The sequence below is a fragment of the Trypanosoma brucei genome, chromosome 3, assembly GCF_000210295.1.
Source record: "Trypanosoma brucei gambiense DAL972 chromosome 3, complete sequence".
Taxonomy (NCBI): Eukaryota; Euglenozoa; class Kinetoplastea; order Trypanosomatida; family Trypanosomatidae; genus Trypanosoma; species Trypanosoma brucei.
The window spans coordinates 627,653-653,088 of NC_026736.1; the positions used below are offsets into that span (position 1 = coordinate 627,653).

Below are 25,436 nucleotides of genomic sequence, written 5' to 3' on the forward strand. Positions count from 1 at the left end.
TGATGATGATGAAAAAGGGGAGGAGGGGAGTAGTAGAAAACGGATAGAAAAAAGTGAATGAGCATTCGTACGTGAGTGATTGAAGGCGAGACAAGGAAGAAAGGATAAACGTGAAGATAGCCAAAGGCTTCTTCACGGTGCTACCATTCAGATAAATTTCGATACCACTGCCAATAAGTCTTCCAATGAAAAAAATAAAAAAAGATCTTAATAAAAGGCACGACTCCTAGCGACAAATACAAAAGATTCTTAAATCGATGTGCAAACACACACACATATATATACGTATACACGTATAAAAATGCAAGTTGTTACTCTATAAATTTGTCGCTTTGTGCTTTTTTTATGATTATTCTCTATAGTTGCTGAGTGGTAAAAACCGTACCACTCAGCAGTGATGTTTCGACCTGGGGGAGTACAAAATGTGCGACATGCTTGTATGTGTCGTAGTGGTCGATAAAAGCCGCTCCTCTGAGTTCGCATCAGGGCTCAACTTCAGCTCACTACTGGAACTTTCGGTTGGTGGTTGGGGAAGATGCTTACCTTTGGTTATTCTTTTTTTTCCACCTTTCGAAGGCGTCGTGCTCTGGAGCACTGGGCCGCTATGCGACGAAATGAGGAATCCATAACGTTTTGCCGCTTCGAGGTCTAACTTGTAAAATGCCTCGATATAAGACGGTGTCACGGAACGCGAGCTGTAAAACGAAGATCCACAAGCCTTCTTTGGAGTGCTGGCCACCGAAGCAACAGTGCGGTGGCTGGTGGTGCTGGCCCTCCTAACTATCCCCTTTAATGCATCCATGTCCTCCTCATCAAGGGCGGTACCTTCGTTAGTCAGTGCGTTACTGCTTTCGTCCCTCGACAGTTTGGCATCCCGTAGACTGGATGTGCTGCGATGACAACAGCTCCCCTCTGCTTTAAAACGCCACACCGCATCTCGGCGGCGAACGGGTGAAATAATCGTTGCGGCTCCCGACTGGCCACCTACACACCTCCCTTCATGTTTTCTCCCGTAGCGCGCGTCGCTCGGTACTTTGATGGGACCATACGGCTGTCGTGGTTCCTCGTAGTCGCTCCACACACCAGGGCCTTCTTCATATGGAACACGCGCCACCTTGATAGCTTTGCGGTCTGATTTGTAATCGCGGGGGCATCGGGGGTTGATTGGGGCAGGTCGTGACGCACTCACACGATGCTTAGCTCTCGCCTCAGAAAATAACTGCTGCCACACCTTTTCCTCACTCTGGCGCTTCCATCCGGCCGTTGGTCTCAAGTAGCCTGGTGGAACTTTGGGCCTGTTCACAGCTGGCCGACGTGATGAACCGCGACTCGGGCCCCCCTTACATGACCGTTTCTTGTTTCCCGCTTCATCAGTGTTCAACGCCGTGCTGGCGCTGACAGTACTCTCGCCAAATCGGGGGGAAGAGGAACACCCACTACGAAGGGAGGCCCTGCCCGCTGCCTCGCCCTTGAACCCGCTTCCTATAGTCTCGTCGTGCATTGTTGATAATGAAACATCAGGTATTGTCAAAGTTTCTTGACTTCTACTCCTGTGACTCAGCAGTCTTCTGCTTTCCTGTCGTGGCATAGGTGTGGAGGTGGGCGATCGCTCAGCCGATTCAAACGGAGCCTTACTTGATCCCATGAGACTCGGTCCCACATTTTTCCCCGCTGCACTGTCACTGTTACTCCCCTTCCCAACGGTCCTCATCGAAAATGGGTCCACATCATCATCCTCGTCGCGAACACTTTCAAAAATAAATTCGGTAGTGATAGATCCCACTTCGACTCGGTCATCACTGACTGCGGCGGCATTGCTGTTTCCTTGGCCTCCGTGACCACCGTCCTCGGCATCATCACTGTCTAAAGAAATTGTCACCGTCGTAACAGACTGGAGGGGAGTGCCCGATACCCCACAATGTACTTTTGCCGCGGTGTCCCCGCGCACCTTCACCTCCTCCTCCCCCGCAGACGATAACTCGCCGAAATCTATCTCGGAAAATCCTCTTGACGAGTTGCTATAGATGATATCATCATTGTAGGGACGTTGCGTCGTCGATCTCAGATCTGGGAAGGGCTCACCAGAGAATTGATTGAAGCAACATGTGGAACCTCCCCTACGGGCCACCGCAGCCTTCAGGGAGCAGGGGACAATATGTCGGTTCGCTAAAGAAAATGTAGCTTCCGCCTCCTCCACCGGATTTATGGGTCGCTTAAAAATGTCGCGGTTTGTTTTACCACCATCGGCCCTTGCAGCGTTCGGAACCCTTGACGGCCGTCTGCCAGAACCAGAAAGTGGCGTCTTATCGTTCCTTCTTGCTGTCTTGCAGGACTTCAAGACTGCAGAAGAACTTCTTCGCCCGCTGTGACCTGCTTTCCGAGGTATCTCACTCACTTGATCCCTTGCAGCGGCAGCAGAACCGCGCAGAGGTGCTGATACGAAAGAGCCACTCTTATCGACGCGGCTAGTGGAACTACCAGCAACGGGAAACTGTGGTGAGGGTGAGCTCACTTTACTCACTGAACCTGCGGCTTCGGGAAGACTCTTTGATCGGTCACATCTCACAACAGCTACAGTACCCGTCGATGGTGCACGCACGGTCGCTGTGGTGGTGCCAGTGGAAGTGTTGAAGCTGGTGAAGTTGTTGTTGGAAGTGCGTGTCAAGGTGTTGGATGTGGGGTCCCACTCGAAGAAGACAACCTCATTGGGCGTGTCCGAATCCGAAAGAGCTCTGTTATTACTCGTGTTTCTTGAGCACATCGCTGCGCTCAAAGCGGAAGTGAATGCCGAACCATCCTGTGTCGTGGACGCGTGTGATTCCGGTTCCGTCACGAGCGACCGGTCGTAACAGCGACTTGGATCCTCCGTCCCGCGAGGGGAAATGTGCGAGTGTTCTCCACAGCTCCCCTTTTGTGCGCCCCTCCTGGGCACTCCAACTCTTCTGTCAGATCCGCTAGCAACAACACTGGAGGGAATCGCACTGTAGGTGAGATGCAGGGCTGCCCTAGACTGAATTTCCTCTGCTACCAACTTTTCCCGAGCCAAATTCTCACACAGTGCAATATCCTTCATCTCAAGTCTGCACCTCCTCCTCTTCGCTTCGCACTCCCGGTACTCAGTTAATGACTTTAGCCCTAAACTGAAAACCCTCTGTATTTCTTCGCGTTCGTGACCTTCTGCCTGATACAGCTCAATCTGCCGTACATACCGTTCACTTTCTATAAGTGTTAGAAGACGTTGAGCCCACTCCTCCACCCAGTTTAAATGGCCCAATATTCCCATGTTACTCCCTCTATCGCTAATCATGCGCAACTGATTCTTCGCTTCCGATACGATGCTTCTCCTTTGACATGCTTCCTGGAGGTAGATGGGCTCACGTTGAAACGCTGTCAGCTCAATGCGATGGTAATGAACAATAAACTGGAAGGCTGCGGACTCCGCGCCAATCACAAGTATCCGCTTGCCCAGTTCCTCAGATACAACACTCCGCAACTGTGCTTTAACCTCCCATATCTCGTACGAGCGGTCCATTGAGGTAGAACACAACCTGTCGGGCGAGGGTCTACTAAAGGATCCTTGTCGGCCGCCTTGAACAGGGCTGTCGAATACCCCCCACGAGCCCGCGGGGGCACCGCTTACGCTTTGATATGTACCAGCCGATGGACCTTTCTTTTCCTTTTCTTGTGAATGGGAAGAAAAATCATTGCGCGACCTGCCACCTTGGCCCACCACCGGAACGTCCGTCTCCAACTGAGCACCGCATGACAGCAGTGGAGGTCTGATTTCTTCACGTGGGGTCCTGAGCGGCGACATGCGCTGGATTGGGCAGGTCCGCACCCTTTCCCCTCTTCGGGAAGAAGAAATTCTGGTAGGAACTGAGTTTGCTCTCCCGACTGCACCCGCTTGACTGCGAAGCTTACAGGATTGCGCTCCAGGCCCGCCCCGAGCTAAAACAGTTGCGTGCTTCACGGCGCACCAGAGAAGCATTTCACGCAGCAATCGAACATAAGCCTTCGTGATTTTACGACGGTCCCTTTGCTCCTTTTCCATGATCACTAGCATATCCTTCTCATTCCTAACGGACTGCAGCGCCTCTATCAGTGGTCCTGTTCTGCAACGCTGCCGAGCCAATACTGCACCCGAAGCAATCGGGGTAATCGGTGAAGGAGAGTTGCGGTATCGCCCCGCTGCTCTCCTGAGAGCAACACTACCAGCAATATTCCTGCTGGTCTCTTCCTCGTCATCAGACGAGGCCCACACACCATCAAACTGAACCAATAAGGAGCTGATGTTGTACAACGTTGGGAAACTGCGGCCGCCACACACCCGTCTCTTCTTTCTATTGTACGTTGGCACAATAACAAGGGAATCCGCAGACGACTCACCTTCAGGCAGTGATGAAGAGGCCACGACGAGTGTTGGTGACATCCTGGCCTGTGGGTTCAGCCTCCCTCGCCTCTCTCTGAAGTCGGGGGTGTCAACGGGAGAAACTAATCGGCGATCACAAGGGGTGGACAGGCGGCGAATGGGGGTGGACGCCCTCCGATTAATCAAAGGCGTATCAAAGTGCCGTTGTGGCGAGACGTAGCGCCGATCGACTTGCCGCAGGGGGCTTGGAGATGAAACAAATCGTGATACGGCATGGGAACTAGATGGCGCACGCTCGGAGCGGCTTGTCCTGATGCTGATATTGGAAGGTGGTGGAGGGAAATGCGACTCGTCAGCAAACAAGCGTATTTGCTCTTCTGAAATTTCTACTACGCTACGATCCTTCAATGGCGAGGTTGGCAATGGTGACACCAGCCGGGTCACAATGGCACTTCGCGCAACATCACGGCTCCGTTCTGAGCTGGCGGAAATTTCTTCTACTGAATGAAACTCGGAAAGTGGACCACGGGAAGGCGGGCCGCCGACCGGCACATTCACGAGGACCGACTGCACGTCCTCCGAGGAGTAAACAGTTGGCTCGCTTCCCACAACTAATGACCTCTCCTCCACCTCTTCAAGCTGCACATCCTGAGGCTCAAACACCTGTGAGTGTACCTGCCCATCATCACTTTCCATTTATATGCCGTCTGCACTTCCCCTCCCCTCCACAAGCACACAAAAGTAGTTGTTACTCAGGATGATTCACCGTCTATCTGGTACTCTACTAATCTATGCTAAGGAAAAACGGTAAATAAATAAATAAGACAACAATTAAAAGAAAAAAGAGATACAGATGCAAGGGAAGAGAAGAGGAAAACGTCAACTACACCTACACGGATGACTGTTAAGTGGTGAGGAATAAGTTCGCGGAGGGCATAACCTACGAGTAGAAAGAGGGTAAAGTAAACGGCAGCGGCACTAAAGCGCGCGCATCCGCTCTTACCCACGCCCGCGCTTCACTCCGCCCAACAGCACATCGTATTGTCCTCCCATGCCGAACCAAACAATCCGCTGTCACTTCCGTCCAAATGAAGGTATATCAAAAGGTTATGGAGAAGAAGAGGCGGAAGAAGAATAGAACAGGGAAGGACGATACAAAACAAAAGTAAATGCATTTGAAGCAGAAACGAAACAAAAACCACTGAAGGACACGGGGAGGCACAAGCAGATGAAGAAACGCTTGCGTCACTGGAATCCAGTGGAAGTGATTAAATATCCTCCCATCGATTCTCTTCCTGCTCAAAGACACCACAACGCACGTGGATACGCGTGCAGGGGCACAAACACACACTTGCGTCTGGTGCACTGTTGCAACTCTTTCTCCATGCAATTTCCTCCGGTTAGCCTTCGCACCAAACTAAGATATCACCTGTACAGTTATCGAGCTCTTGCAGGCAATCATCCATGGAGTCACTCTCGCAGGCGAGCATAACATTCCACCTAGATCCCCTCTCCAGAGTTGTCAAGCCCTCACGGAATGGCTGGTGTAAATCCAGTTGCTGTGAAATTAATTCAAAGAGTGAAACAGGCTTGTGAGTAGGCAGAACTCGAGTAATCCCTTCATTTGAAATCCGCAAACCATTTAGCAGAAGCAACATATCCTCCGGGCTGGTGTACACGGCTGAATTGGGCATCACATGAACATGATGGTGGAGTGGTGATAGCGTAGTTTCCTGCGGCTCCAAGATTATCTTTGGTGAATGCATGGATTCGACATAACGCCTTAGGAGACCACAAAGTGAGGTTGCACTAGGTGTGCCACCAGCAGCTTGTGAACCGGCAGGGTGAGCGTCAAATGCACCATGTGACCAACCCAATTGCTCATCCAGCTCAGCAATAGTTGTCTGTTTGTGTTGTCGGAGCAATGGGCAGACGTACTCCTCTACAAAGCAAACAACACCTGTAGGAGGAGTGGAAAATGGGAGTACAACTCGCACATAACGAGTTGCCGTATCCGTATTATCGACGTGCCACTCAAAAAAATGTGGCAAACGATGTACCGCCATCGTAGCCAGACACCTTGCCCCTTCTTCTTTCACTGTAGAGTTCCAGCGCTCACCCTTCACGTCATTAGGTAAATACGCATACAGTTCGGTCTCACTTAACAAGACGTACTGCCCCGTTTCCCCGCTACTACGCTCCAGGTGATGTAAATGAGCCTCCCTTCTAATTTTCGCTAGCAGCTCCCAGAGGCACGCATCATCCTGGTCGCAGACGGGCCGAACCATCTCCACCTTCGCGAGGAGTTGCCCATTCCGGCACTGACGGCCGACGCGACGCAACAGCGATGGAAGGTCGCCGAACATCGGGGCGAAACGCGAACTCCAAGAGAGGGCCTCAGCTATCAACCCCAACGGAATATCCACATCAGCGGGAAAAAGACGCACAATGAGGCGAGCATAGAGCAGCCATGGACTGACCGGCCCTTTGTACGCCGAAACAATAAGGTCCACATCATCCCTTTTCTCCTCCCCGTGTGATGATGCGTTTGACAGCACTTCAAAAAACAAACCATCAAATGCCTCCACAAAGGAAGTAAGCGAACCGAGAGTCACCACAAAAGAACCCCAACGAATGCGGCGCATTAACCTGCGAACTGGGACGCCCGAAGGGGCAGAAACATGGGGCAAAATCAGGTCAAACACAGCGTGCAGAATAGTCTGAACAAAATGCAAAAGTCGATCCGGCCTCTGTGTTTTTAGCACTCGGGAGATCTGAGCCTCAAAAGTTAACCGAGAGGAAACGGCAGGAGGTGGAGGCGGAGGCGGAGTGGCGGGCAAGGAAAACGCAGGAGTCAAAACCTCGCCTTTCGCTGTGTGATTTGTCAACACAACATTGCACAGCTCCTCGTCAATTCGATAAGGTCCTTCGGCGGAGCGCAAAATGTCCAGGAGCTCTTTGGATTGCAGCGAAAGCCGTTCCACCTGCAACCAGCGTTCCAGTAGGGTAAGTGGAACCACACAGCTACCGTTCTCACGCATAGCACCCCTGCAACAGGTGAGAAAAGGTTCAATCGCCTCTGTATAGAGCTGAAAGGCACTTCTTGATGTTGTACGAAAGGCTTCCAATGCTCGTAGAGCCCGATCCTCCCGCACTGACAACCGAATGGCATCACCATCCCTCAAGCCACATTGAATGTTGATACTAGAATCACCTTTGGCAGTATCTGCAGCGAGGACATCATAACGAAGTAGCACATTTAACAATGTGTCACTATCGCCGTCGTTTTTGCCATTGTTCTTCGGTAGAAGAGCGCCGCACAACTCTCCATAAGTTACAGGAACGTTACCAAAGTGTCGTTTTCTCAGAAACGCCACAGCACGCACTACGAGATCCGTCTCGCGATGAAATGTAAGATCTGATGGTGAGGCAGCAACACAGGGCTTTTGCAACCCCTCACTATGTCCCGCTGCCAACCACTCACTTACCTCTTCGGCGGTAACGTTATCAGACGGTCCGGTGAGGTGCCCGTGCATAACGACCAATTTCCCTTCCACATTTACCACATTAAAGTGTGCGGGGAACTGTGTTAAGGCCTCTGTGAGACTTTTCTCACCTATCCAAGCTGAAGCAGCGGGCCAACATACCGTAGCAGATAATTCACTAATCGGTATACCCGTCGGCTGCTTAACCAATGAAGCCTTGACTGTTTGCATCAACTCCAGCGCCATGGACAACCGCGCTTCTTCCGAAAACTGTAGGCGGCAGTCCGGTTGAGCTGGCCCAAGACGTTTGTAGTTGCAGTCAAATGCACTCAAGGTCCAGCAGAGCGTCGCATCTGCCGCGAATGCCGCTACATCATCCCTCGTCATGTTCCGTAGCGGCTGGGGAAGATCATCACCACCCCTCTCCACCAGTTCTTCTACGCGCTTTCGGGCCACCTCAATCCACGCACCGGAGAGTACTTCATCAGTCTTAACACTTTGTTCCACACCACGTTGTATGACCGGTCCAACTTCTTTATTCCACCAGAGTTGCAGCGCAAAGAGGCGGGGAGATCCCAGTTTCATAGCGTCCGGATGCAAGGTAAAGCAGCCATCTTGGCGCTGATGTAGTAACGTGTCACTGGTGGCAAGTGACACAGCGCCCCTTACGAGGGTTGCAGCAGTACGATACGCCTTATTGTTGCAATTGGAGCTACACAATCCCCTTGGGTGAAGAAGGGCGACACACGAGTCCATATGCAATTCGTTTTGTAACGATAAGTCGTGCGATGCTCCGCAAATGGCGGGCCCCGGAGCACGAGGAACCAAAGGAGGTGAGACACCAGCCCCATAAACTATTCGAAAGTGTAAGTAAGGAACTACAACACCGTGGAGCAGTGTGAGAAGCGTCTCATCACAATCCTCATGCATGTTCAAATCAAGGTCAGCGCACGAACCCACATTAACACAAACAATGGAAGAACGACGGCAAAGCCCTCTTGAAGTTTGTCCACCAACAACACACGGTGGCGCCTTGTCCCCTACTGTTGTACAAACCAGTCCCCGCTGCTGAAACGCAAGCATATTTTCTTCAAAGGAGGCGACTGCCAGACGGTTATCGGTACTTTGGTCCATTATCCCTGCATAATAGGGACGATGGCCATTGCACCGTAGGAACAACCGCTGCGCATCTTCCCAGCGGCATGCCGCCTCGCAGTTAATCGGCAGTGCGTACAACGCCTCCAGTTGTTGTGTGATCAAGGCACGATTTACCCGTGACGACGAAGGCTGCAAGACACGCTCCAGTTGAGCCCATGCTTTCTTCATGGAACACACCGCTAAACACTACTTATAATGGGCGATTTAAAAAAAAAAAGGAAGGAGGAGGAAAGGAGAGAAGAGGAGAGGAGAGAAGGAAAAGAAGGGGGAAAAAAAAGTACAACCATGTTTCGAAGGCCACAACGCTTCAGTTGTTCTTTTTTTTTTTTTGCGTATGCGCGCGTACGTGTTGCTTGTACAATCACGGGTGTGGAAATCCCAACCCGCTTAATCACACCTTTCCCCTTTTCTTGCACTCTCAACTCCCAACTGCTCTTTCCCCTCAGTCCTTCATTATTCTTCACAGTCAATTTAAGCTTCGTGAGGGTGTATTCGCGCATGCTCTCAGCCTCATCCCTTCTCTCCGCAAAAGTCCGCACAAATAAATTACAAACAATTTACAGCACACTGTCGCATCCCCCCATACAGTATTAGGTGCAGTAGCTCCTGCATTTATTCGTAACCTCCAGCCCATACCACCCAAGAGAGAGAGAAAAAAAAGATTCGTGCATAGATGAGACAGTAGGAGTTAACAACATCAAAGGCACAAACGTTTATGGCTTTGAAGCGACGCCATCATATCGGCTCACATGCACACATTCCTGAGCGCACTAGCGCTGCAAAATGGGCCACGGCACCGACGTATATCAATCAACATACCTCTCACCTTTAACCGGTGTATGCGCATCGAAGAATAAATCGAAAAACAAAAAAGAAAAGAACAAAAAAACAAAAAAACAAAAAAAGAAGAGGATTAAAAAAAAAAAACTAGACATAAATGTACCTCACACCGCCGATGATGCGTAGCCCACCTCAACAGCGTGCCAGAGAGCTTGCAAATGCAACGCCACACCGTCATCGGAAACGCTCCCAGGCACCACAAAATGGTCCAGTCGTTGGCAGAAAGCAAAAACACCGAGCACGCCAAGGAACGACTTCCCCACCCCTCCGCCAACTTGCCGCGTGGCTCTCACACCATTTGGTCCTTTATCATTCATGGCTGAAACATTTACACCGAGTGCAAGGCACAACTCTTCCAATACCTGGGCTGGCAACACCCGCTGCAAAAGGAGGATATCTGCAGACCGACGAATATTTTGCTTTACCCACATTCGGCTTCCAGGGTGGGACGGGATTGCGGCAGGGCACTGCTTTGCAACCTCGCCATCCAACAGAGGCATCAGCACCAGATCTGCAAGTAACTCGCCTAACGCTGCTCGTAATTCCCCCTGGGAAGACTCGTTGGCTGAGCGGCGGAAGTTGGAGCTTGAGATTGCTCCCGCACTATCATTCAACTTTCGGTCATTATCTTCTTGCTGCTTATGAAGCCGTCGCTCCAGCACGTGTGGTGCAAGTAAAATCAACTCGTCATCTTCCGTCAACGGCGGAACAATAAAGGCAAACAAGTGCACTAAGAAGGATATCCAAAGCCGCAGTAATCCGAGCGGCTGAACTTGAAAACCAAACACCATATGATGGATAACCCTCACAAGGATACGAAAGACAACAATATCTTCTGTTGTGCAAAACGTAGCCTGCCGACCGAGGTAATCGCTCTCACTCTCACTCAAAAGCTTTATTTGCTGTTCCCACTCCGTGCGGAGCCGCAACAATTCCTGCGACAACGTGCGGAACACAGACATGAGCAGCAGCGTCCCACAAGGTGCGGGGAACTGTACCGGCACATCGCGGCGTAAAATATCCTCCATCGCGTCAACCACCGTTCCCCCATCGGTATCCTCCCTTTCAGAAACCAACAGAGAGAGAAAGGGATCACCCGTGCAATCACCGAATATCTCTGATGCTATATCTTCCGGCGTTCGCTGCCCGCTGACAACTTCGGAAAGCAGTTGGTACAATTCGGATGCTGCCCCCTCAGAGCCAAATGAATCCCGCAACCTTGTGCCTAATATCCCGAACAGAAGGAGCCGTATCCTCAAACCGCGCAAATTCCACGGTATTGACATAAACCCAGACGTAACAAGCAAAATCATGCACTGTTGCCGCTCCTGTCTGTCAACAAAAAACGCATCTGTTTCATCCGTTGTGGCATTTTCCTCCACAGCCGTCACGTCTTCCTCATCCTCCTCCCCACCCTCACCCTCATCCTGAGGACTGCAAAGGATTGACAGGATTGGGAGAAGAGTACACCTCAATACCTCATGTCCCTGTATGTTTGTCCTTCCTGCGCGGCTAAATAGTGCGAAAACACCGTGAAGAAGACACATAACTAAAAAGCTATTTTCCCTAAGCGCATTCACAACTCGTGTGTGCACGTACTGGGTATGCCACTGCATCAACTCATCCCGCAACTTAACCTCACTCGCCTTCTCCCCAGGTAAAAGGGATGCAATTGAGCCTTCCAAAGCATCGTGTCCCTTGTAAAGGATCATATCATGTAGCTGACGAAGAAGCGAGACAAACTCCCCTTGCTTCACAGGCGATAGAATCGAAAAGCAGCTCGGATGGTAGACACAGAAAAAGAATTCAACCATATACGATAGCCAAGTAGACCCGCCGTCCATAGCGTGTTTGCCTTCATCCTCACGCGGACGCTTGCCGGCAGAGAAAAAATATTTCTGTGAAGCCGACAAGTGCTCTATGTGCTGCTCCACCAGCTGGCGGTGACACCGCTGAATAGAGGAAATAACGGACTCCGAGACTGCAGGTACAGCCGTCAGCGGCACATCCTCTACGGCCATTTGCCCATGAACGAAGCACCGCACGACACGCACAGCGTTCCCCCATGCTGTGGCTGCTTCCTTCTTTACCCACTCCTTAATGACGATGTTGACGGAAAGCGCCGGTGGCAGATGACCAGGGGCTGATTCCGCTTCCAAAGTACACCTCCAGAAGAAGGGTTGATGGCAGGTCACGGTGTGGACTGATGCAAAGGAGTTACTGGCCGGATCACCACCTGCAAGCAGGCGCATGGAAAGGTAATCCCGCAGATTTGATTGAAGCTTTTCGAAAAACATGCGGCGCGCGCGCAAATGTATGCGATCGGTAATAGTAGTAGTAGTAGAAGTATCAGTATTAGAAGATGCCGAAGACGAAGATACAGAGGGAGGTGCGGCAAGTAACGCATGAGCCCCCTTGTAACCTGTGATGAGCAGCATCAAAAACAGCCACTGTGTTTCGCTCAGCGCCGCCTCCACATCCACCTCACACCGCTGAAAAAATGAACCGATTTCTCTCCATACTAGTGCAACCACACTATCGACGACACGGACCACCTCCTCATTCATGCGGACACCACCGGTTGGAAGGGCCCCGCCCCTCGCTGACATTCCACATACAACGTAATGCACGCCCTCCACCAGACGCTGGATACTATTACGGATAATGCAATCCATCACGATGCATATTCCACGAAATGATCCGGCCCCTCGAACCACACCCTCTAGTTCGTTTATCAACACCTCGTACTGTTGAGCCTCCGCCTTGTCGTACTTGGATAGGTCCCACAACTCAGGCCCGCCGGAAGCATCTTCGGGGATGGGGTGCCTTTGCTCTAACATATTTAAAGAGCACAACTCCCTTTCTATCGCATTTACGATCGCTTCGAGCAGGAACGTGCCGCCCAACTCGTCACACCCCTCCCTACACCAGCACCGAAGTAATGGTCCTAGGAGAGTTTGACGCCAGTACGGAATTTCTGCCATCCGCAAGAATGTCGAGTAGAGCATTCGGCCCTTTTCTCCCTTAGGCACAGACAACAGAGAAGTTTCATTTTTTGCAGAAGCTGACGCTCCAGTATCGGACGAACTCGCCTCAGGGGCAAGATATCTGCAGAGCTCTGTGAGGTAGGACTCCTGCACAACGGGATCCGTTGCAGAAGAAGAAATACACTTTTGTTCACTATTAGCGGTTTTACCAACTTTTGTCTGCCCTGACGCTACGTCAACAATGGTGTTCGATAAGCAGGTCAGTAACCTACACGTCTGTGCAGGGCCGCGGAGGCAGCTGAGGAAGTTAACCTTCCACTGGGCGTCACTGCACTGCCCTCCATTTCCCGTATCTGAGCTTTTAACTTTTACCTCTACCCCACCGCCGGGATCTTTTTGTTGCGGCGCTGGCGAGAACACATACATCCAACCACCACCCAGGCGGTGTAGATGTAATGTCCCTTCGGATTGCGTCCACCTGCGCTGTAATACACATCAACACGTATACATACACAAAGAGAGCAAAGAAAAATAATAACAAGGACAGAAAAGGGAGGGAAGAAAGATACGAAGGATGAAACTAAGAGGAGGGATGCAGCAAATAAATGTGCATTTATTTCAAGCAGAAATGCAGCCACTTAGATGCCACAAATTATTGCAGTAAGAAAGAAAGAGCATGTGTGTAATGTGTGTGGGTGTGGGTGTGGGTGTGGGTGTAGGTGTAGGTGTGTGTGCGTGTGTGCGTGCGTGATTGGGTGCATCAGTGCGAGTATGCACATGCAGTGCGCACACCCAGTGCATCCCACACCTTCAACAGGCCGGGAGGCAGCACAAAAACAGCAAATAATTAAAACAGTTACGACAACGAGAAAGGGAAAATGGGCGGCTAAGAGCTTGAGTCCTAGCCACATGCAAAAGTGCACATACACACACACGCACAAACACGTGTCTATACAAGTACGGTTGTATATTTGGGTGTATATAATAATGCTATCTATGGGTCCAACAACAGTAACAAGTGAAATACCTCTTTGCTACAAGGTCTTACTACTGTTGGAAAGGTAGTGCCGTCATAAACTACAAGACACTTCTTTATCAAATTACCCATGACCTCGTCAACGGCGCACACGCCATGCCTCTATATGCTCAAACTTCTCCCACTCACAGGTCATAAACTCAGTGACCTCATCCACGTATCGATATAAGGATCTCTCCTTCTTCTCTTCTATGAGCAGTACAATGTACCGCAAACATGTTTTTGCATCTCCAATGAGACGAATACAGTTCAGCGTTTCCCTCCTTTTAACCTCCACATCGTTATTATGGCCACTGCCTCCCACTTTTCTTCCCCCTGCTGCCTCACAGGCATCCGGCATGTTACTCTCATCCACTCGTGTGCAATTCAACTCCTCTGGGGTAAAGGCGTAGTGTTCCACAACCTCCAGTGGCACCTCCGTGTCTAATAGCATACCGCTATTTTTAATTATTCCCGCACACTGCTGTCGTTCTTGCAAAAACGATTTATGCAACAAATCCCTGTCACAACCTTGAGCCGTAAGAGCCTGTCGCTGTGTTGCAATAAGAACAACAACGGTTTGAAGTGCTTGTTGGACGGCCTCAGCATCTTCGTGAAGCTGTTCAACCCACTCATCACATGCCTGCTTACACTGCAGAGCAGCAGGATTTGTAGACGGGTAAAATGGCGGGGGAGAGAGAATCGAATGCGATTGATTTGACCCCCTGCTATGCCTGGTATCCTCCGACTTGGGGGTTGAGGAATCGACAGCTCGACGCTTAGGTGTTGTTGCACCAACTAATATTGCCTTGGTGGGCGTTCGCTGGGAAGAAGGCGAAAAGACACGAGGGCCTTGCACACTTGCCTTCTGTAAAGAAGGCGCCACCTTTTGTTGCCGCCCTCCCGCAATGGAGTTACGTTCATCCACCTCTGGTGTCAGTCTTCCCATATCACTCAAGAATCGTTTGGCAATCGTCGAGATGGCTTGTTTGTCGTTCGCATGGCCACGGATTGGTGAAAGTTTATATGAACCTCCCCCTCGACTCACTCTCCCCCTCTCCGGCGTCCTAGTGCACGCTTCCTGTTTGGATCGTGCAATGCTAGTGGGTTCACTTCCACATTTGCGTGTTTCCATTCTCCCACGGAGCTGCACCCATTGCCTGTGATTAAGCGATTCGTCCCGGCGGACTCCCACATGACGACACTTTTCCTCGTCGCGCTCCTCCAAAGCGCCACGGTGGGAACCCTTGCCTGCAGACTGAGGACCAACAGAAGCTCCCCTTCTTTGTGCCCAAACTTTGACTGGGGTACGGCACGCGCTGCCATCCGGCTGATCAGCCCGCCGCGGGGTTGTATTCCCCTCCTCCATCACATAAACAGTGACTTCTGCCTCGTTGTCCTCCAACTCCTCCCCCTTGTCCGGACTGCGCATCGATGGTGAATCCACAGAAACGCTTGTACTCCTCCCTATGTTTGTGACTGCTCCATCGTACGACTGTTGCACACTCGCCAGGCGTTCCGCCAGTACGTCCTCCAAATATTTCTTCGAGTCTATGGCGAGCTTCTTCAGCAACTCATTGTGAAGCGGTACCCCTTTCCTGGTAGAGGCACGGCGCTGTCGTTCCTTCGTCTCTTCTTCACTTTTTCGCTGCATTTCCATGGCCCTCGTTGCACGAGACATTTTCAAACTGTCACTATAACCTGTTTTCCCACCAATCGTCACCCCACGCGTAAGCAAATGCATATAACTTCCACACTGGGAGGAGCGCCCGTCCCCTTTATGAGTAGACGTAGATGCGCCGCCTCGGCCAGTAGCAGCGCTTACAGGCTCACTACTGTCCCACATCTTGCTGTTTTCGATTTGCGAACTCCACCCACCCCCTTGCGCGAATGTAAGGCGGATTCCGTCAATGAATTGTAGCGAGGGGCAGAGGTTACGGAGCATGGGTCGGAAGCAGTTCTGTATACGTTCCATAACGGGGTTCCCACGCAACATCAAATGTTGTAGCCCTTTGGTGAGAGACAACGGTCGAATTGATGCCTGTGTCTCAAGTCTGTTGTACGACAAGTCGAGAGTCTCCAGTAAAATAAGATGTGCGATCCCACCCACGAACTCAATTTCGTTTCCACCCAAGAACAAGTGGGATAAGGAAAGGTTGTTCTCAAGACCCGTCATGGAGCAGATACGGTTATGACGAGCGTTGAGAAGGGTGAGCATTCGGCACTTCTCCAAACCGCTAATCTTACGCAGCTCGTTCTCACTCACGTCCAGACGTAGGAGCGAAGGAGGCAGCGGTTCTAGGGATTTCAAGCCGTTGCGACTGAGGCAAAGGACCGTCACCGACCGAAAAGATGCACCCGCTCGGGGAGCCGTCGCTACGCGCGGGCCTCTGTCCTCAGGGCTGCTATCGGGTCCCTGAGAGCTCTTAGCCCTCACCACACTCCAAATATCATCTGTGTCGTACAGCGTGCGCAGCTTTCCAGTTGAAACAGAATCTGTCAGATCCATGACAGATGTCAGAAGTGGACTAAGATTTTCAGTAAGATCAACACGAAACTCGTCGTCCCTGACAGAGGATGATCTATAGTGTTGCTTTTCCTTCGGTACGCTCCGGGCTGGAGTACCTCGCACCTCGCAACTTCCGGCCCTCTTCTCACCATTACCCACACGTACACCAGCAGAGGATTGTCTCTGCAACTTATTACCACCAGCTTTGCACGTTTCTGGAGGGAGCCGGGGGGGAGTGCAACTGCCTTTCGCCTGATTCTCCCGCCCTTGTTTACTTCCCCCTCGCTTTTCACCTCGTGACGTCCCCGAGGGCAACCCCGTGGACACACGTTTCATCGGTGAGCCCGACACCAATTCATTGCATGACTCATCGCTCACAACACAAACATCAGTGGAGGCTGCGGGAGTCACACTACCGGAGGCACTGGATGGCCTCTCCGAGCCGAGCAACGCGTGCCGTCGCTTCTCGAGAGCCATCGAGTCAACACCACGGCATGAAGAAGCGCTCTGCGTTTGGATAGACGAAAGCGAGCAGGCACTCACAGGCTCACTACTTGGGCGGCCTCCACCAGCAGTCGTAACATCCAACTTCACAACACAGGGAGAGGATGACTGAACACGAACCTCTTCGATACGCTGGGCTGCGGCGGCTGTGATGCTATTCGCCCGAATATCCATGTATAACAAAGGCGGAGAACAGCGCGAAACAAGGAGTGACAAGTGGGTAACGCAATTGTCCGTTAGAGAGTTTTGGTTCAGTGTTAGCGCCCAGCGGCTGATACCGTGGACGCGAAGCATGGCAGTGGTGCCGAGCTTTATTAGAGCCTCTGCCGCTGCAATAACCTCCCTATCTCCTAGGCCAAGGCCGTTCAGTGCAAGATGCGCTCCTGAGCCATCCAAACGTACACACTGGGCACACTTACTGGCAAATGCGGCTGCTTGAGATACACCTTGCCGACACAGTTCAACACGTAGCGAATCCCTGAAGATGGCCGTGAAGGATGACGGCGTATCGTCGCGAACCATTTTTATAAAAACTACCGAAGCTGAGCACCCTATACAAAATAATAATATATATCTCTATACTTAGCTTATATATAAATATATATGTGTCCTGGTGCCTTGCCACTGCGCCACAGTAATGAGAAGAAGATGGTCCAGCGAGTTTGTGTCACCACACAACAGCAATGAATATGGCAAAAACGGGACTGCAAGAGTCGGAAAGCAAGTGATTAAGAGGATGCTAAAGTGGAAAAATGGTGCCATCAAATATGATGGCGAGGAAAAGTACGTGACCAAGCATCCCTCACACGAGCTAGATACAAATACACAAATAAAGAGAGAACATTCGCACAGCAGCGAAAAAATGATGACGGCACGAGATTTTCGTTTTTGTGTACAAGCTTCTGCTCCCATTTTCCACCCATGGTGATTGTCAGAAACGATGGAAAAATTACAGAATGCAAAAGCGTCCCCAGCTATGACTCAACATTCGAAAGAAAAAATATCGCTTCATGGCAAATAGGGGAAAAAGCGAATGATCCAACGAAATCTCAAAGATAAAAACCATTTACAGCGAGCAAAAAAGTACGTGCACCACAACGGTAACTAAGCTGTGCCAGCTCGTGACTCACAACCTATGAAAAGCAAACGACGTTCAGCAGGATGACAAAAAGCATGTAAGAAACACCACCACTGTCCTCCTGTACTTGCCTACGTGGCTCCGGCGAGGATAATGGCTCGTATGCGGACAGAGCCATGTAGCGCAGGCCATCCCACGAACCCTCCTGCCTTGAGTGAGTAGGCGTCATTGAATCCAGACGAGTAAACCCAATCTTCTTTAACACCTTGTAGGCCATTCGATCCCAATCCATGGACCGATTCTGTGTCGCTCCCGTTACCGTGTAGTGTACAGTCGGTGGAGACAACCATATGGCCCACTCTACACACGGGAAGGCACATTTCGTTGAGCGGGAATCCTCCATCGCCTTGCTTCGGTAATTCTGATCCCACATATATTGCTGCCAATCGGTTTCTCCGGGGGCCGCAACTGTCGGCTCCGCGCCGAACGGGGGCCACCTCGTGTAGGGGCCGCGCAACAGTGTTACCTTCTGCTGCCTCCATTCCTCGGCGAATGCTCGCATCACCTCCACCCAATCTTTCGTCTCCCAAGCCTCGAGCAGATCCTCCATGCCCAGGTTCGTGACAAACACATTCACCGGTTCCTGAATGTTGTCAAGGAGTTCGACTAGCGCCTTCCTAGGCGAACTCGCACGACGCTCAGTAAGGTTATAGTTTATTTTTCTATATAAACAATGTATGACAGAATTGCCCACTTTTTTCTCCAGTGACTGGCAGTTTTTGTAATATTCGTTCACAATGGCACCGCCCGCAAACAACACTACGGTCGGTTTTCCGCTAAAAATCGACATCCGCCTGCAAATCATAGGGAAAGGATCCCTCCCCTCACCCGAAACAATGCGCAACCGGCAGGTAGTTGGAACCCAAACAAGATGACTGTTTAATCCCCTAGGGTCCGTAAGCATGCTAGGATCACCATAGCAATAGCGATCACCCTTCGTGCACTGAGCTGCCAGCGGGTGCGGGGACCCCAGTGGTGTACTGGAATCCGCCCCATCAAGGAAACGCACCCACTGACCACCTTCAGAGGTGTTGTAATTCGTAGATGCATTGCAGAGAGGCGGAAGAGCAGCCGTTGCCGGTCGGGGCGCAGGCACTACCCGAATGCGTAATGGACTTCCGTATACATGCCGCTGCACGTCACAGATGCTATTATACGTAAACACACTACGGGTTGTGTCATTTCCCCACCCGCTAACGACACCAAGTGTACGAGACCCCCAAGGCACACCTGTGTTACTGTTGAGGTGTACCATCTTCACCTCCAAAGTATAATTGCCCGGGTCGGGGACTCGGAAACGGACAATCCGCGATACAAAGCTACCCGCCTTGCTCGCGTCCAATTGGGGAGTGGGCCGTATTACCTGGGCAGCAAGCACGCGGTTCTCGTTAAAAAGACGTGCAATGAATTCAACGTCATCAATGCAGGCTTTATTTTCTTTTGACTCCAGACATGTACCACATTGTTCCACTTCAACACTTTGACTCCATCCGCCTGCAGTTACCTCCAGTATGTCACTTGCTGATGGTAGCGAGGCACGCAACACGAAGAGATATTTGTGTTCCTCGTTGAACCAATGGGAAAGCATATAACGCCCACATGCCGGATGAGGGTCCCGAAACATTTCATGGTACGTGATCTGAGTGTGGAAAAAGTGATGAGGGCTCTGGCTATTCACTTCGTCGTATTCAAAAACGTGCCGGTTGTACAGCTGAGAGCATGTCATTTGCCGATAATCATCGGGTGGCTTAACCATCCAGAAGCTTGCAGGAACCTTCGTTACGTTGTACGAGAACGGCCTAATAGACAAAGTTGGCGGAAGATGAGTTGTATATTCCAAACCTTTGTCCCTTTTCCTACTCACAGAAGGTTGCGGTTCTCCTTCAAGTGGATCTGGAGGAAGACTACGGTACGTTACCAACGTGATGAAGAAGGTTGATAGTAACAAAACCACCAACAGTGCTGTGGCATTTATCCTAAACCCCAATAACCTGCCAATCATCACCTCTTTGGTACCAAAATCAACCTTCCTCCACTAGAGGGAGGCTTCAACGAAGTATTCAAGGAGTCGACGCCAAAAAAAAAAAAGAAAAAAAGAAGAGGAAAACAGAGGAAAGGGGGGTTGAAAGTTACCCTTGAAGGTGGACGCACAACACAAATACACATACAGTAAAGCAGTGGCAAAAACAATAATAAAGTACAATGGTGGTGCATCGCACGACCTTAATGTTTCGAGGGGGGACAAGGTTGGTACAACAGGACCCACTCAGATGTACAAATACCTGCTGCGTCGATTAAACGGTTACTAATACAAGGAAAAAAAATACAAGAAAATGACTGAACCTAAAAATCCCCCCTTCCGTTCTGTGAAGAATCGATCCTACGCAGCCAATTTGCCCTCGACGAGAAGGGCGTAGAGTTGCTGGTGTGCCTGCGCACCTGCAGCTTGAACAACGTCAGTGGCGGTTTGAAGCAGTAGACGGCGTCGCATAAGTGCACTTCGCCTCTCGTACAGGAGTTCTAAAAGCACCGGAACGACTGGATGTGTTGGAAGGCCCAACTTCACAAGATGGCTGGCAAGCTCAACGATGAGAAGCAGATCCGCTTTCCAACTGCTAGTGGCCGTTTTCTCGGCACCCTCCCCCGCACTTTCGGATGTGATAACAGCGTATAAGATGTCAGCGCACTTCTCTACAAGCGTGACGTCATGCGATGGGTGGGTTCGAATACTGGATGAAAGGAAAACGTGGATATCCACGGGCGTTAGTGTTGACACGTCACTAGAGATTCCACCCAGTTCCCTCAGGGCAGATGCGGCGCTGGTTAATAGCAACGTCGTCGCTTTCGTGGCTGGCTCCGTATGCACTAAGGAAAAGAACTTCAGCAGCGATATGTACTGCGGCAGCTTGAAGAACACACCCGGTTGCTTCGCTAGCTCCACAGTACGCGAAGTCATCATAGAGATGACCCCATCTTCCAAGTCAACGTGGGCTACAGTAAAAGCCTCAGCTAGGGTTACGAGATCACTGACGCTGCAGTCGTCCACAATTTCCTTGAACCGCTTCCCCACCGCATCAAACAATGTCTTGGAGCGCACGCCGCACTGAACGAAGAGTCGTGTCAGCTCAGCAAATGCCTGGGGAGGGGCTTGGGGAAACAAAACCGAAGCGGCATGATCCGTCATGCAACGAAGAATATTATACTCGGTCGAGTTTTTCCTTGCGATGAGCTGCAGAACGGCCATCATGGTTGACATGGAAAGCGCCGTGTGATGCTCGGCCATGTTCTGCAGAACCAAATGACACGTCGGGTCATTTGGAAATGCCTCTGTGAGACACTGCAAAACAAGCACGGCGTTGCCTGCCACGAGTGAAAGTGAAGCAGGGTCGCTCTGAAGAAGGTGACGGACCAATCCTAAAAACACCGGTTGAGCAGCCGTAAGGCACGCAGTTTGAACGCTCTTGTCCCATGCAGCGTTCACGCCACACATCACCAAACGGACGGCGAGCGGCAGGGAAAACTTCAGTTTCACATCAGCCACTCGGGCGAGTAGCACGCCAAAAAGATACTGATGAGTTATTTGCGCAGTTGCATAGCTCTCAATACAATCCACCACCTCCTCTGCGCTAAACAACTGCCGTGTTTGTATGGTGCGAAGGATATACGCCTTCATTACGCGATCACGTAACTCCCCGTAGACATCCTTATCCAACTGCGAAAAGCCCTTTAAGACAAGCGGTACATCCGATGATGGGCACTGCTGACGCGCCCGCAGAACCGAACCTGCCAAAGAGGAAGGAAGGTCAACCAAAAAGGCAAGATCCTCCGCTGGGAGGGAACCCCCAAGTCGCTGCAGCTTCGTTGCGATGCGAACCACAATCCCAGCTTCACCAGGCGTCAGTATGTGGCCAGAGTTAGTAACACGCCGTAATATCGCTGCGTAGGAGAACTGACCACCGTCGTCAAGTTCACACAAAGTCTGCAGCGCTGACGTGGTCTCCTGAAGGGAAAAAGAAGAACTTAATGAAGCCGCTTCCTCCGCGAGAAGGTTACGCAGCGACCGTACAGTTTCGGTGTCGGTGGGTACATGATAGTTCACAAAACTTCTCAACACTGCCGACACATCGCCGGCAAGTAGCAGAGGACTAACAGCCATCACCATCTCGAGATACAATCCCGTGAGGTTTTCCTTCCGTAGCTGACATACAGCCGCAGCGGAGGTGAGTAATCGGGCCGCTATCTTGCTAAGGTGGCGACGCCTCGCCCCATCCTCTGTCTCTGTTGCACATCGCTCCTCCATTACTGCCACTCTCACTGCCGTGGCCAACTGCGACAGCAGCTGAGGCGAAAGATGGTGAATTGTGTGGGGTGTGCACATAACCACCGTCATCTCGCTAAGCGCCTGAAGCCTAAGCGCATCTTTGGAACGTTCTTCTTCACTATTCTGCTGCTGCAGGAACCGCGTGAGCGCAGGGTCCAAAACATCGGTACGAAAGGCCTGAAGTTCTGCTGGCTCCGACTCGATCGTGAACTCGGAGACAAGGCGGAACAGAAGGTTTACGAGGGAAAGCACGTGAGAAGGGTTTTGTGTCATGACAGCATTGCTACCCCCTCGTCGGATGGCTGCCGCGACCGGCTTCAAGTGAGCTGCGACAACATCATTAACAACAATACTGCAGTACCGCTGCCATGAGGATCCTGGTAAACGTACTCGGGCGAGGTCACGCTGCTTGGCGCCTACGTGTGTAACGAGTTCATCCATCCTATTCACCGTCTCGAATAGCGAGGGGCCGTCACCTTCAGCGCCACCGCTACAAAGCAACGATTTAACAACAGTAGAATGGAGGCCAACAAGCTGCTTGGCCACAGTTGCATCCATCCCACAGGACGCCGCGTACACAGTAAAGTTATGAACGCCCTGAAGGAGCTTCTTAGCTGCCTCACACTCCGCAGTACCCATTGCACTAGACCTTTTAGCCCAGCTTAGCTGCCGGAGCGCACATTCCACAACACGCGGAACAAATAATGCCGTAACCTCCGAAAGTGAGCTTTCGACATCCGGTAAGGTGGCATTCGATGACTCCCGCTGTGTGAGAGGTTGGTAGCAACCAGCAAGCTGATACCGCTCTACGAACATGTCAATCAGTACCGTTAAACCGTCCGAGAGGTAGTAATAAGAGCCTTCCCGCTCCAATAGTGCCAGCATTGGTACAAGGTGGGCGCTCAGCTTCTTTTCCTCTCCTCGTACAAGCAGTTCCACAGAAGTAGAGAAAGCCAAGTGCAGAACTGTTTCTAGCGGAACAGAGTTAGCCTTTGTAACATTCGCAGCAGCACCGCCGCGCTGTCTTTGCCGCTTGGAAGTGTTCGGTGCCTCGCCGTCACCATTTCGCCCCCGCTCAAGAAGATCTCGAATGGCCTTTGGCTCCTCAAGGGTTTCCAGCGGTGTCATCCCCGCCCTTGTGTCAGCCCGAATGCGAGCCTCGATTAATGAAGCACACTCAGATGTTAACATGGTAGATATCCTCGCGGGCAATGGATCAAGAGCAAACGAACGCGAAAACAAGGAGGCAGCGTAAAGTACTTCAAGCACCTCCACAGCGCTGTGCCCCACGCATAAGCCGCTACTCAAGACGGCCTCGGGACAATATCCAGCGGCAAAGAGCCCAAAGGCCACCTTCGCCCGCCGGGACCGTGGCTCTGCGTGATGTATAAGGGCGGGCCCCGAGGGATTGTCTCCAGAACAAACCCCCGATGAATCACATGCGCCATTTCTAGTAAATTCCCTCCCCTCCTTAGTTAGTTTACACGAAAGCTTCTTCACCGCGGATTCGTCTGCTCGTTCGCAAAAGAGTGCGGCAGCTGTAACGACGGCCGCCCGCGTGGAATCGCAGAGGTCCTGCGATGGCAATGATTGAACCACACGGGCAACATCGCTCTTGCAGAGAACATCAATGAACATCAGGGGTCGTGTACCCACACCTAAACAGAGGTGCTGAAAGCTGTCTGTCATATCATGTTTCAGTCGATCACGCACAGGTGGCGGCAACGCTGCACTTGCCCCATTCAAGACAAATAAACCATTCAATAGATCGAAAGCGAGCATGTGTATGTCTCCAACGCTTATGCGTTGTAACTTTTCTGTCACGGCACTGTTAACACGTTTGATCGCAGCAGACTGTATTTGAGACGTGCAATCCTCCCACGATTTTTTCGTACGCGCCGAAATATGGTCATGATCATTTGCAATAGAGATGGCAAGAAAAAGAACCGCCAAGTCCACCACAACATCGCTAAGGGAATGTGGTTCATCGATACGGTTGGCCTCCACCACACCACTGGCAGCAGGAACAACGAGCTCATCAACCAGGCGCAGTGTAACGTCCCCAATCCATTTACTATTCTCACCATCAGCATTTTTTTTCGCGGCAACTTTCCTCTTCTTTTCGACCCCACCAGTGGGAGGAGCCTTGGTGGACGGTTTGGCCTCCAGCTGATTTTGCCGCAACTCCAAGGACACCCAAAGTACCGCCTTCTTAATTGCAGCTGCAGCATCACGCTGTTGCTCTCTCGCTCTCGCCCCCGTAACCTCACCCTGCCACGTAATTACACAGTCAAGCAATTTCTCCATAATTTCCTGGTACACGATAGTATTACAAAATGTACTCGTCCTATATACGCGCAAAAAGGCCATAAGTGCTTGTAACTGCTCCACGTTCCTTGCAGTTTCGGCAGCACCGTGAACAATGACTCCCTCACGGGTGAGACATTTCTCTTCACATGCCCTCAATATGAGGTGAAGGGACGGGTACCTCTCCCGATATTTCACCGCACGGGCAATGCAAGCTCCGATTGTGGCTATTTTAATTGTACCTGGACCTTTAACACCTGTAGAGCCACGTGCGGGAGGGGTCACCACTTTACTCTCCACCTGCTGAGCCTCGCACCCCTTCTCCGAATCCTCGAGTGAAGCATCAGCGCAGACCGCATTCCATTCCTCCACCACGAGGCGTGTGTCAATCTTCACCTTTTGTATTCGCACTTCACTCGATGCGTCAGAACTACCAGCAGCCCCAACTTGTGACTCTTCCTTCGCCTTCCCACCCGATGAATTCCTCGGGCGACGTGATGAGACCCGCTTGTTAACTGCAGGCACCGCCGTCGCAACCCCACTGGAAAGCTCCCCCGCCCTGTCAGCGAGCTCATCAACTATGGAAATGGTTTTCTCCTTTATCCCTTCTTCCACCACCACTGGTTCATCTGATGGAGGCTGGCCAGTAGATTTGGGCTTGCGTCTTGGAGCGAATAGACATACCGAGGTGCTAAAGAATCTGGCATTACTGTAAGGAAAACTTAGCCCACTTGTAAACTTGAAAAACACACGCGAACGACTACAAACACGCAATAGCATGGCTTCCACAAGTGTGCCGCGTG

At 51.3% G+C, this 25,436-nt stretch overlaps 6 protein-coding genes across 6 annotated transcripts; all 6 read right to left on the reverse strand.

Moving 5' to 3' along the window:
* Positions 1–388: 388 nt before the first annotated feature.
* On the reverse strand, positions 389–5,065 carry TbgDal_III2830 (hypothetical protein, conserved; the record flags this gene model as incomplete). The annotated part of the gene is made up of 1 exon (XM_011773934.1): positions 389–5,065. One exon carries the CDS (start codon positions 5,063–5,065, stop codon positions 389–391), a length of 4,677 nt encoding a protein of 1,558 aa, XP_011772236.1.
* Positions 5,066–5,769: 704 nt separating this feature from the next.
* On the reverse strand, positions 5,770–9,180 carry TbgDal_III2840 (hypothetical protein, conserved; the record flags this gene model as incomplete). The annotated part of the gene is made up of 1 exon (XM_011773935.1): positions 5,770–9,180. One exon carries the CDS (start codon positions 9,178–9,180, stop codon positions 5,770–5,772), a length of 3,411 nt encoding a protein of 1,136 aa, XP_011772237.1.
* Positions 9,181–9,956: 776 nt separating this feature from the next.
* TbgDal_III2850 (hypothetical protein, conserved) lies at positions 9,957–13,265 on the reverse strand (the record flags this gene model as incomplete). Its single annotated transcript, XM_011773936.1, has 1 exon — positions 9,957–13,265. The coding sequence occupies one exon, from the start codon at positions 13,263–13,265 to the stop codon at positions 9,957–9,959; it is 3,309 nt and encodes a 1,102-aa protein (XP_011772238.1).
* A 689-nt stretch (positions 13,266–13,954) lies between these two features.
* Positions 13,955–17,389, reverse strand: TbgDal_III2860 (hypothetical protein, conserved; the record flags this gene model as incomplete). The annotated part of the gene is made up of 1 exon (XM_011773937.1): positions 13,955–17,389. The coding sequence occupies one exon, from the start codon at positions 17,387–17,389 to the stop codon at positions 13,955–13,957; it is 3,435 nt and encodes a 1,144-aa protein (XP_011772239.1).
* A 611-nt stretch (positions 17,390–18,000) lies between these two features.
* On the reverse strand, positions 18,001–20,007 carry TbgDal_III2870 (hypothetical protein, conserved; the record flags this gene model as incomplete). Its single annotated transcript, XM_011773938.1, has 1 exon — positions 18,001–20,007. The coding sequence occupies one exon, from the start codon at positions 20,005–20,007 to the stop codon at positions 18,001–18,003; it is 2,007 nt and encodes a 668-aa protein (XP_011772240.1).
* A 378-nt stretch (positions 20,008–20,385) lies between these two features.
* On the reverse strand, positions 20,386–25,413 carry TbgDal_III2880 (hypothetical protein, conserved; the record flags this gene model as incomplete). The annotated part of the gene is made up of 1 exon (XM_011773939.1): positions 20,386–25,413. The coding sequence occupies one exon, from the start codon at positions 25,411–25,413 to the stop codon at positions 20,386–20,388; it is 5,028 nt and encodes a 1,675-aa protein (XP_011772241.1).
* Between the last annotated feature and the right edge of the window lie 23 nt (positions 25,414–25,436).